We start from the raw sequence: 12968 nt of genomic DNA, 5'->3' as shown, positions 1-12968 counted from the left end.
AAAAAAAATTTTTTTTGTCTTTTTGACACAGGGTCTCCCTGTAGCCCCAGCTGGCCTGGAACTCACTATGTAGACCAAGCTGGCCTTGAACTCACAGAGATCTGCCTGCCTCTGCCTCCCAAGTGCCGGGATTAAAGGCATGCGCCACCACTCCTGGCTTATTTTTATTTTTAAATTATGTGTAAATGTATGTGTATGAGTGTGTGTGTATGAATGTGTGTGTGTGTGTATATACATGTGAGTGCAGTGCCTGTGGAAGCCAGAAGAGAGCGTCAGATCCCCTTGAAACTGGAGTTACAGGTGGTTGTAAGCTGCTTGACATGGGTGCTGGAAACTGAACTTGGGTCCTCTGCAAAAGCAGTACTTGATCTTAACCTCTGATCCATCTCTCCAGCCCCATAATTGGCTGTGGGATATGATTTGCTAGTATTTTGTTGAGTGTGTTTGCATCAATATTCACCACAGATTTTGGTCTGTAGTGGCATGTTTGTGTGTAACCTGCACCTCTCTAATGACTCTGTAACACTGTGTAAATGCTGTGTAAATACTCATGCTGTACTATTTAGGGAATGATGACAAGAAAAGTATTTGCTACAGACACATTTGTTTCTAATATTTTTATTCCAAAGTTGGTTGTCTGTGTGAATGCCAAACCCACAGATTAGAGAGGTACTTTATCTCTTACTGTTGAGATTGTTGTTAAACCCCAGGTAGTTGTGTGAAATCCCTGCGAAGCTGATAACCCAAGCCCCCCCACTGCATCCGTGTGCTACTGACAAACTGAAGACTAAACCCTGAAAACACAAATAAGGCCTGAGACTCAAACTCCTTAGCTTGGAGGCTTACTTCACCAAGAGCTTCCCAGCAGCCAATGCAAAAATAGTAATAAAGGGAAGCACGGGAGTCATGAGCTCTTCTTGAACTGCAGAAGAGGAAGAAAGTGAGACTCTGAGAATGCACAGCTTTCCCAGGACTGACCTCAGGAAGGCTGAGTGGTGGATCTTGTGTAAGGGCATTGTGCAAGTGGTGTTTCACAGAAAGACATGGGGCCTGCCTGGCCCTGGCCACTCCTCATACTGACTTGTGATGACCCTGAGGGTGTGCTGATATTGTGGTTCTGGAAAGGCATATATATATTTTTAAATTTTTTATTATTTTCATTTTATGTATAGGAGCGTATTGGATGCATGTGTAAGTGCACCCCTGTGATGCAATGCCCTTGGAGGTCAGAAGAGGGTGTCGGATCCCCTGGAACTATAGACAGTTGGTAGCCGCCATGTGGGTGCTAGGAATTGAACCCAGTCAATTAACCACTGACCCATCTCTCCAGTCCCAGAAAGGCATGTATTTATGGTCAGCCTAAGTAGCATGGTCTTGGTGGGACACTTGCACTGACTTTTCTAGAGACTTTGCACAACGGAGGCACAGTTTTGCTGTTGTGCCTTCTAGTTGGGAAGTTGAAGGCAGAGTTGTTAGTTCCATTTTACAGATGAGGAAACTGTGACTTGGTGAAGTTCTCAATGTCATAGTCCCTTATGAATCACCAGAAGTGACTGTTACCTTTTCCATTTTGATGACCCTGTTACTGCCCACTGTGTGACAGAGTGGGGTCTGTTGACTTATAGGCATCACCCCTCCAGTCCTCACAGCAAATCTAGTGACTGATAGGTGTTCATGTTACAGAGACTGGAAGTGGCTTGAGGTTGTTCCATCAGCAAGTGGTGGGGAAGCCCGGCAGGGGACGCATACATGAATGTGGGAGGAGGTTCCAGGACACAGGGAGTCAGTGTGACAGCACACACACATTGCCCATATCTGCATTTTCTGGGTAAGAAGAAAGAGGATTTTATCCCAGTTTTATTTCCCGTTGCTGTGATAAAATACCATTAAAAAAAGCAATTAGGGGAAAAGGGGCTTATTTTATCTCATAGTTCACAAAAGCAACTTCAAGGAGAAGGGGTTTATTTAGCTCACAGCTCCAGATTTAAGTCCATCACTTCAGGGAAGTCAGGGAGCAGGAGCCTGAAGAAGCTAGTCCCATTCAGTCAAGAGCAGAGATAATACATGTGCATGCTTGTACTAGGCTCACTTTCCCCACTCTTATGTAGTCCAGGACTGAAACCTAGGGGATGATGCCACCCACAGGGGGCGGGGTCTTCCCACCTCAGTTAACATAATCGAGACAGTCCTTCACAGACATATCCACAGGCCAACCTGGTCCTCATTGAGATTCTCTTCCCAGGTGATTCTAGATTGTGTGAAGTTGACAATTAAAACTAACCACTAAACAGCTTTCATGGAATCTCAGAAACAGAGTAGAAACAAACAGAAGAGGAAAAATAGAGCTTTAGCTCCTGAGAAGAATCATCAGAATCATCGTAGCAGTTTGTACTGGTTGAGCCCCAACTGGGAGGATGAGCTTGATGTCCCTGAGAGTGAAATAGAGTGTGCTCCACCTGACCTACTCAGCTGTGTATCCCTGCATGGTGGCTAGCATTCGTGTCTTTCCCAACACTGTTCTTCAAGTTGGGTTTTTCCTGAGATTGGTGGGAGAGCCTGGGTCTCTCGTGGAGCTGGAAATGATTATAATCAGGTGCCATGTGGTGCTGAAAAGTCCTTCCTGTATCAAATCCTGTGTGATTCCTGAGAGTGTGTGAGTGAGTAAATGATGGAGTTTCTCTTCCCTGGTATGGTGGATCTGCAGATGAACATCTGGAGGAGAACAGGTTATTGTCAGGTTAGAGAGAAGACTTAGTGGGGGTCGTGGGAGTGACTGGAGAGATGGTTCAGCCATTAAGACTACTGGCTGCTCTTGCAGACGATCCGTTCGAATCCCAGCACCCATGTAGCCTCTAACAACTGTCCATAACTTCAGTTCTAGGGGATCCAGTGCCCTCTTCCGGCTTCTGCAGTCACTGCACAAGGGTGCACTTACACACATGCAGGCATAACACACAAAATAAAATAAAAACAAATAAAATTGAAAGAAGTCTTGGGGAAGCTGAGGTCATTCTGCTGTTGATGGCTAGGAAGGGTGACCAAGCAGCCTCAGAGCCATATCCTCCTTCCATGCAGGCGGTGCTATGTGAGCAGTCAGTATCCCTGGGCAGCTCCCTTCACGGTGTGTGGCAGGGCTGGTGGGGTCAGGGCTATCTACTGCTCTTAACCCTAGTACTCACCTATTGCTGGCCTGGCTCATGGCCTCACTTAACCTTCTGTGGTCGTTGCATCCAAGGACTGCCCATCCCTCAGTACAGCTCAGCCCCATATGACCTCTTGTGGTTTCCTGCATCCCAGCATGGCTCATAGTCTCTCAATACAGCGTAGTGGTTGGCCACAGCTGGGAGCAACAGCTGCAGCAGTCCCTTTTCATACTGAGGAAATGGGTCCATATGGTTGAAGAGACTCTGAGGGGATGTGGACCTCAGGCTTGGGTCTAGCTGTGGCTGTCCCCAAAACCCTGTCTCACCACATCATTGTATTTAATCACTCGGAAGTCTCTGGAAGGTCAGACTGAAGACTGCATCACAGTCCCGAAGTGCCTTTTCCTGTATGCTGGAGAGCTGGTGAGGGGCCAACTGGGTCACAGTCCAGTGTAGCTTTCCTGTTTTGAGAGAGCCAGACCCTTTGCCAGTCTGCGGTCCTGGCTCTGCCCCTGCTGAGCTGCACCGTAGAGATGGGAGCTGGAAGCTGGGAGGTGATTTTAGAGTGTCTGAGATGCTATCCTCACCCAGGGAAGACAACAAAGCCTCTGTTCAGAGAGTGCCAGGAAAAGCAAGGATGAGAGTTAGCAAGGGAGGGAGTGCCTGTGGATTATCTTTCTGTCCCCTGCACTAGACAGCTTCTGGTTCTCCCAGGGCCTCCCACCTGTTAGGTGTGTGCTAGGTGTGTGATGGATGGACAGATAGACAAATGTTGTGGGGGTTAGAAAACCTCTCTAGTCTAGGATCTGCCACCAGTCTATGCGGCCTTGGTGGGTTGCACCCCTTTCTGGGCTTCAGTTTCTGCATCTGAGCTGACTTCAGGGCCCTGATGCCCTGATGGCCATGTCAGTGTTGTGGAGGGGCTCTGGCAGGTGGAAGGCTGGGGTGTAGGATTCTGTGAGACTGTGGCCACCTTGGATACTGGTAAGGAGGTTCTCTGAGGCTCTTGGCCTCAAAGTGTAGGAAGCAGGAGGGCTCTGGGAAGCAGGGCAGCAGTACAGAAGGTCAATGCTGGATGGGATGGGGGATGGGTAGGGCACTAGGCCTGGCTGCAGAGGCCTCCACTGAAACTTCAGGTTTGGGGGCAACCTGGTTTCCCTTCTTCTGAAAGACAAAGGGCCCAAGCATCTCCCTTGGGTATTAGGGCTCCTGTGAAGGTAGGGAGGAAATATATGGACAGGAGGAGAGGGTGGGACAGATACCTCACAGGGGACCCCGCTCATCCTCTCTGCTTTGTGTTTTTTGCAGATCATGATCGAGTTCTGCCCTGGTGGAGCCGTGGATGCCATCATGCTGGGTGAGTCTTCTTTCAGACACTGGGATGAAGAACTTGCCCTGAGCTTTGCATCATACGCCTGGACAGCTCTGACTACTCCTTACCCTACCCTACCTGCCACTCCAGGGTTCCCAGAGCTTCATGAAGCTTCTTCTCTCTTTCGGAGGTAGAGAGAAAATGCTGGCCTTTCACCAAAAGACTGGCACTTCCTGTTCAAGAAGCCATGTGTCCTTAAATCAGCTGTTCACCCTCTTCAGCTTTATAGCCATAAGATGGTGTGAAACCTGCCACACGGCACTGGAATAGAAATGCATCACCCATGGATACTCACTCTCTTAGTCCATTTCTGTTGCTATCACAGAACACCTGAAGCCAGATGAGTCATACAGAACAGAGACTGGTTTGGTTCATGGTTCTGCAGGTTGGGAAGTCTAAAAGCAAGGTGCCAGCATCTGGCAAGAGCCCAGTCACTCTGCATCTCACATTGAAGGCCAATCCCTCTGCATCCTACACTGAAGGCAGAAATCAGGAGCTCATGGGAAGGCAGCAGAGAAGGGAACCCACTTATGTGAGACTCAACCCATTCCCCAGTGGTTAGAGAAGACTACTTACCTCCCAGAAGCCCAACATTTGGGCTTTGGGGCACACATTCAATCCATAGCACCTTCCCACTTTGTAAATGTGCAGGAGGTCAGGTCTTGATGTCCTTGGCAAAACTGAGTGATATCAACACCGTAAAATATTGTATCTTTAACACTTTCTGTTGTTTCAACAAAATACCTGAGAAGAGAGTTTTATACAGCTCTGTTTTGGAGGCTAAAAGCCTACAGTGGGGAATTAATTGATTAATTAATTAATCAATTAATTAATTGCCTGGTGTGGTGGTACACACCTTTGGTCCCAGCACTTGGGAGGCAGAGGTAGGCGAATCTCTGTGAGTTCAAGGCCACCAGCATGGTCTATATAGTGAGTTTCAGGCCAGCTGGGGCTACAGGGAGACCCCGTCTCAAAAAAGGAAAAAAAAATTTTGAAAGAAAGCCTACAGTGGGGTCTCTGGCAAGGGCCTCATGAAGACTGGTGTCACACTGGGGAGAGAGCATGCAGAAGGGATGATATGAAGAGGCAGGAAGTCAGAGGGCTTAGTGGGGAAGCCTGCTCTTTCTGTAACAACTGGCTCTTGCAAGAACTGAGACTAGGGTTAATCCCTTCTGAGGGCGGTGGCCCCATGACCTAATTACCTTAACCTTAGGCCCCTCTACTTGAAGACTCTACCACCTCCACACTAGAGACCAGTACATGAACCTCACCCTTAAGTCTTACCCAAACCATAGCACTCTGAATAGTCACCGTGTGCCCAGGATTGTGGTAGTTTCTTTCTGTGTGTGTGTGTGTGTGTGTGTGTGTGTGTGTGTGTGCGTGCGCGTGTGCTGGTCTTTAACTTGCTATGTAGTCAAGGATGATCTTGAACTTCTGACTTACCTGCCTCCACTTTCCAAGCGTTAGAGTTAAGGTTGTGTGCCACCATGCCTGATTTATGTAGTGCTGGGAACTGAACCAACTGAGCTAGCTACATCCCCATTCCTAGAGGGATTTTTTTTTTTTAGAAGAAGCATTTCATTACAGCTTTAGCATACTCATTAACAGTTTCCAGAGCAAAGATACATCTCTTTCAAAAGTGGCTATAAAATTTTTAGGTTCGCTGTTGAATTAATACAGTTATACAATATTGAACTAGGGACTTTTTAAAATGCAAAAGCCAAATTGACTACTGAATCTGAAGTTGCTTGTGGTCACCACCAAGAGAGAGGCCGGTGAGATCCTGTTCCCTCAGTCCCCAATGGCCTCCGACCTCTGCCACCTTGCCTGTCATGCAGCCTGCCCCTCCAGCCACCCTGGCGTCCTCCAAACAGCTGTTTCCTTTCCAAGAATGTTCTTCCTGCTCCCCACCTGCTCAGGCCTATTCATCCTTGAACCTCAGAGGAGCCCCCGTCTCTAAACACTGTGGCTGGGGAGTCCCCAGCTAGCAGACAGAAGGCTCTTAGTGACTGACTGGCTGGCTCTCTGGCTCTTCACCCTCTACATCTCCTGATGCCATCATCAGCCATGGTAGCCTCCAGGTCCTCCCTTCTGCTGGCTCCTTGACCTGGGATGCCCATGCCCCACTGCCAAACACTCATACCTCTGGGGCTCCTTCCCATTCTCCCTGGCGGGATTACTGCCCAGCCTGACCTGTCTTTGCCTGTCCCCACCCTGTTCCAAACATCACTCCCCAATGCCCACCAATGACCTGATCTGTGCTATGGTTTGGATGTGTCCCCCCAAGGTCCATGTGCTGTGAACTTCATCTTCAGATTCACCACTAGTGGTATTTGGAGGTGAACTTCTGGGAGGGAATTAGGGTTAGATGAAGTCATGAGGTGACCCCCATGGTGGCATTAGTGGTGCAACAGCACACTTACTGTCTCAAGATGAGATGCCCTCTACCATGCCAGGGTACAGCACGAGAACCTCACAGATGGTGTGATACTATCAGACATCCCACCCACACCCCTCTCAGCCTGCAGGACCTTGAATGCTTTCTGCATCAATTGCCACAACAAAATGGACCAAGGCAGTCTGAGTACAGCCACACAAGTTCTGCATAAAGTAAGCTATTTATGAACTTGAAGCCAGACTCTAGTTTGAGCCTTGGATCTATGTCTTCTTTCTGGGGTGACCTTCAGCATATGACACCTCTGAGCCTTGGTGTTCACATTTGCATACTAGAGAGAAAAGCTGTGGCTCTGTGCAGAAGTGTCCTGAAGATAGGACAGGTCCACACTCCAGTGGTGGCTTGATATGAACTGACTCCTACAGGTGCCCCCCACTTCCAGCAGCATCTGTGCTCATACCTGGTGCTGCCCTGTGCCAGCCTGGTGCAGATCTTGTGAGGACCTGGTGCAGGGCTTGTGCTGACCTGGAAAGGGCCTGCTGCTGGCCTGGCAAGTGGCAAGTTCTACTTGATGGACAATAGCTCTCCTCTTTTCCAGAGCTGGACCGAGGCCTCACAGAACCCCAGATTCAGGTCGTGTGCCGCCAGATGCTGGAGGCCCTCAACTTCCTGCACAGCAAGAGGATCATTCACCGTGACCTAAAAGCTGGCAACGTGCTTATGACCCTCGAGGGGGACATCAGACTGGGTAAGAGGGGCTGCTGGGCAGGGCTTGAGGACACATGCAGTCTGACTGCGGGGGTATCCTGGGTATCCTGGCTGATAGTACTGTCTGGGTTTTGCAGCAGCAGCAGCAGGAGGCCTGGGCCTGGTAGTGAGTATCAGGTCCTCACTCCACAGCCACCCTCACAGCCTCTAAGTTACCCAGAGTCACCCCCTCCATCCTTGGATTAAAGGCTGACATTATCTTCCCCTGCCCAGACTCAGAGTCAGAGCCTGGTTTGTCAGCATGGAGACAACTGGGGACAGGGGTGCTGCTTACACCTTGTGGGTAGAGGCCAGGGATGCTGGTCAGCACCCTGTGGTGCATATAACAGCCTTATAAAGCCACAGCCTGGCTCTGGCTTCCAGTAAGACAAACTCAAATGGGAGGGGACCCCACAATCCACTTCAAGTGGAAAAGAATAAATAGAACAACGGGCACACAGAGCTGACCCAGATATCCAGAGGGGCTGGCTCCAGGATCCTCACAGATGCCAGAGTCCACAGATACTAAAGTTCCTTATATAAAATGGCATAGTGTTTGTGTAGAACCCATGTATGTCCTCTGTACACTGTCCTCTCTAGATGATTCGTACCTAGTACAGTGCACATGTTGCATACAGACCTGTTACAGTATGTTGCTTAGGGAATAAGGACCAGTAGAGAGTCTGTGCATGCTCAGTACAGATTGATTGATTGATTGATCGATTGATTGATTGATTGATTGTGTATGTGCTCGGGAGAGTGGAGGTTAGAGGATAACTTGCAGGAGTTGATTCTCTCTTTCAACCATGTGGGTCCTGGGAATCAAACTCAGGTCATCAGGTTTGGTGTCAAGCACCTTTACCCACTGAGCCATCTTACCAGCTCCCTCCTGAATATTTTCAATCCTCTGTTGGTTGAATCCACAGATAAGGAGCCCATGAGTATGGTGGAAGGCAAACAGTATCAAACCCTGATCTTTACATCGTTGCCTCTTCCTTTGTATGCTTCACAAGTGTTTTTAGCCAAACACCACATGCACGCACCCTTTCCTTCCCCTGCAGCGTGGTGCTGACTCCCCACACCTTTACTTTAGCATTGCCTGTGATGCCATTTGATGAATGGCACATCATACAAAGTCCACAGCACAGGAGGAAGGGTCAGGAAAAAGACCAAAGTACCTCCAGCCTCTTTATCCAGAAATGTTGGTCCAAGGTGCCTGTGCATCACCTATGTGTGCACCCTAGTGGCTGCCGGACTCGGCGCAGGCGGGTGGGTGTGGCAGGGAGTTGTGCTCCAGTTCTGGCTCATGTGACAACTCTACTGTCCAGGAATGTCTGGTATTGTTCGTTCCTCCATCTCCACTCTCACCCCTGTCTTTCCAATATAGAAGAGTCACCTTTTGTATTTCCTCTAGTGGTGTCTTGGTGTTTTAGGGACATCTTAATTATGCCCATAAGAAACTGTGCCATGGAGCCCATAACTGAGCACTGCAGGGGTGGTATGATGGTAGGGGCAGAATGGGTTCAGTTAGTCAGAGATGAGATGTCCTCTGCAGCACAGTAAGGCAAGGACCTAGCCTGGGTCACACAGCTGACAAGGACAGAGCCAGGGCCAACCCAGACTTGGCACTCTTTGGGACCCTAGTACCCTCCCCTGACTAGCCTCATGTCTTTGTACAACTCAGAGCTGCCTGAGTGACTTGCTTAGCAGGTCTTTTTCCCAGACAAGTGTGTCACCTTGTTGGAGATGACATCTGTGCCACCCACAGAATACAAGTAGTATCGGTAAGCCGCAAAGCCGGGGAGCCAGACACAGGTTCAAATCCTGGCTTCACCACTTCTGCTTCATGGTCTGCAGACAAGTATTAGCCATTCAGATCTGAGCTTTCATTTTCAGAGTGAGTGTAAATAACCATGGCTCTTCCTCGAGGGGTCATTGTGACGGCAGGGGTGAAGTGGCAGAGTGCTGTCACACTGGGCAGGTGCTCAGGGGCACAGCCTCTCTGCTGCCTAGCACCTGCTTCTGCCTTGTGATGACTGTTTGCTGCTGTCTCAGATTTCAGACTTCCTCTGAGCTTCCCTCTAGTTGCCAAGTCCAGCATCGCCCAAGCTGCTGCCCATTTTGGACCACCGGGTGGACTGTATTTGTGCAGGGAGAAAACTCTTCTGCCCTGGGACACTGAGAGATTGGCAGGATGTGGCCTTTGGACCCAGAAGATCTGTTTTGTCCTGGAACTGAGCATTGGGTGACCTCAGGCAGGTCACGCAACTCTTTTGAGCCTCAGTTTCCCACACTTGAAAGTGTGCTGCCTCGTGTACTGGGTGGGAGTAAACTCAACGAAGCAGTTCACCCTGTTGGCCCCACAGAGCTGAGAGGCCCAGCAAACATGTGGTTTCTGTCCCAGCCAAGGAGGGGCTCAGAGTACTGCTGTGAGGTGAGGGTCCTTACTCTCCAAATCCCTGCATCTCTCACCCAGGTGAATCCAGGGAAGATGAGGTGAATCCCACAACTTCTGGGGTCTTTCGAGTGCCAGGCAGAAGCACCAACTGGTGTAACGGTCAAGATGACCAGCTTGAGCCTGGAGCATTTGGAAGTTGGTGACAGTCACATCCATCTTTGCTATAGTTCCTTTAGTCTGGTTACCTCCTGATCCTGACAGCCCCACCCCACAAAGGCCCTCAGCTTTGCTGGAGGTGGGGCCAGGAAGCAGTCAATCACCTCTTACCCCCATCTTCACTTCCAATTCAGCATCCCCAGCTCCTGCTCCAGCAGGCTGAGATCCTGGGTCTTTTACTGTCTAGTATCTCCTCTCCATTTATCCACAAGGGGATGCCCCAAACTCCAGATAGCCCCAAACCCAAGATTAGGCTTTTCCTATATATGTACACTCACCATAAAGCCTCATTTATAAATTAGACAGAGTAAGAGATCAGCAGCAATAGTGATAAAATGGAACAGTTGTAACAGTGTATGTATTAGTTACTTTTCTGCTGCAGCCATGGCCAAGGCAACTTACAAAAGGAAGATTTTATTGGGCTTAAGGTTCCAGAGGGATAAGAGTCCATCGTGGCAGGGAGGCCTGGCAGCCGGAAGCTGAGTGCTCATATCTTCAAGCAGGCACAGGAAGGAGAGAGACAATGGAAGCAGGACCAGGCTATAAATTTTCAAAGCCCACCCTAGTGACTTGCTTCTTCTAGCAAGGCCACACCTCCTAAAGGTTCCATGACCCTCCCCAAACAGCACCACCGACTGGGACCAAGTATTCAAATACTTGAAGCCTATGGGAGACATTCTCATTCAAAGCACCATAGTATACTATAACAAGTTATATGAATCCTCTCCTCTCTGTCTCTCTGTCTCTCTGTCTCTCTGTCTCTCTCTCTCAAAGCAAGACTGATAATGTTTTAGGCTGACCACAGGTAACTAACTGAAATTAGGAAAAGTGAGGTACAGGTAAGAGGGCACCACAGCTACTGTGTTGTGAGCCAGTGCTGAATGCTTGATAGCTCACTTCATCCTCAGAGGTCACGGACTGCATTTTAGAGAGGAGGAATCAGGGCTGGAGGGATGGCTCAGTGGTTAAGAGCACTGACTGCTCTTGCAGAGGACCTGGGTTCGATTCCCAGCACCCATATGGAGGCTACGAGCCATCCTTAACTCCAGTTCCAAGGGAATCCGAAGCCCTTTTCTGACCTCCGCGACATTGACAGGGGTATACTCACATACATGCAGGCAATACACTCATACACATAAAATAAAAATACTAAGCCAGGGCGTGGTGGTGCACACCTTTAATCCTAGCACTCAGGAGGCAAAGGCAGGCAGATCTCTGTGAGTTCAAGGCCAGCCTGGTCTACATAGTGAGTTCCAGGACAGCTGGGGCTACAGGGAGACCCTGTCTCAAAAAGACCAAAAAAAAGCTAAATAAAATATAGAGAGAAGAGAAATCTGGAACCTGGAGAGGTTACTTACCTAGTGTCACACAGCTAGCAAGAAGGGCAACTGGGCCTCAAACCAAAGCATTTAGCTTCACAGCCAACATGCAAACTACTACCATCTTGTAGTCTCTTCTGGGAACACATAGCCCGTCATCGCCTGTGTGAAGACAGACAGCAAATGTTGATCTCTAGGAACCAAAATGGGGAAAAAGACAGATGGGCATGGCGAGTGGCTGGTTAAGCTCTCACAGGCCTGTCTCTGGCCTCTGCCTTTCTGTGTACAGTGGTTAGCCTCTATACCCAGCCCCAGTCTTGGAAACGTCTGGCCAGATCTAGTTTTACAATTCCCAGCATTACCTGCTGGATGAACCAGAAACCACTATAGGTGTCAGTAATCCTAGTGAAGGGCTCTGATTGGCCCAGCCTGGCTCAGCTGACGGGGCTCTGTGCCAGTAAGGTCTGTTAAGGAGTGGGTTCTGTGATTGGCCCAGCTTGTAGTCAGTCTCCGGCTCGGAGGGAGGGGTCAAAGAGCAATATGGAAGTCCTCCTTCCCATCAATGTCAATGTGGTGGGAAAGATGACTTTCCAAAGAAATTGAGGATTTGGCCTGACCAGAGAAACAAGTTGTTCACAGTCTGTGAGAATCATGTGGAATGGGTGAGGCAGAGAGAGCAGGGAGCAAGAGTAGGAGACTGTATTTGAGGTTGAAGTTAGGGGTGATGTGGGGAGAAGGGAGACAAAGATGGCAGCTGTAGGGAGCCGAAGGAAATGGGGAGTCCATGGTAAAACAGGCTTTAAGTGGTCACTTGTTGTTGCCCCAAAACTAGAGATAATAGAATAGAAACCTTGTGGTGGTGGGGTATTCTTCCTGACTCACAGCTAGATAACAAGGTCCCTATTGTACAGATGAGGAAGGTAAGGCTCAGATGAGAGAGGCAGTGTGTCTGTGCTCCCACTTCCCTACCTGGCGCTACTGCTGCAGTGATACCCCCTAGGAGGGCAGATCATCTCTCAATTAGGAGACGCCCTCTATTAATGAGCCCAGCTGTGCTACTGGCTGCTGGGATCTCATCTATGATCCAGAGAAGGTGGCCACTGGGAGCCCTGGGCAGGGCAGGAGCCTCCATTCTCTCCTGTCTCCACCCCAGGTCCAGCAGGTCCCAGCCTTCTCTAGACTTGCTTCCCTGTCTGTCCTCTGAGGGGCCTGGCCAGTGTTTGTCCATAGAGCATGTGGTATTTTGGACAGTGGTGTTTTGGATGGGACAGTTTTCACCATACAGTGACATGGACTCACCTGCAGTGTGCCAGGAACACTCTGACGACTTCTTCTTCTTCTTCTTCTTCTTCTTCTTCTTCTTCTTCTTCTTCTTCTT

The 12968-nt window shown here is 49.3% G+C and overlaps 1 protein-coding gene across 1 annotated transcript in view; it reads left to right on the top strand.

The window, feature by feature from the left end:
- Stk10 (serine/threonine kinase 10) overlaps positions 1–12968 on the top strand; it is a 109910-nt gene that overhangs the window by 43294 nt on the left and 53648 nt on the right. Inside the window, exons 3-4 of the mRNA XM_008850764.3 lie at positions 4452–4500; positions 7509–7658. Coding sequence (XP_008848986.1) covers positions 4452–4500; positions 7509–7658 — 199 coding nt within the window. The remainder of the gene's footprint in view (positions 1–4451; positions 4501–7508; positions 7659–12968) is intronic.

The sequence above is a fragment of the Nannospalax galili genome, unplaced genomic scaffold (genome assembly GCF_000622305.1).
Source record: "Nannospalax galili isolate Female #2095 unplaced genomic scaffold, S.galili_v1.0 scaffold104, whole genome shotgun sequence".
Classification (NCBI taxonomy): Eukaryota; Metazoa; Chordata; class Mammalia; order Rodentia; family Spalacidae; genus Nannospalax; species Nannospalax galili.
Note: the sequence above shows the minus strand (reverse complement) of the source record. Positions and strands in the feature narration are given on the sequence as shown.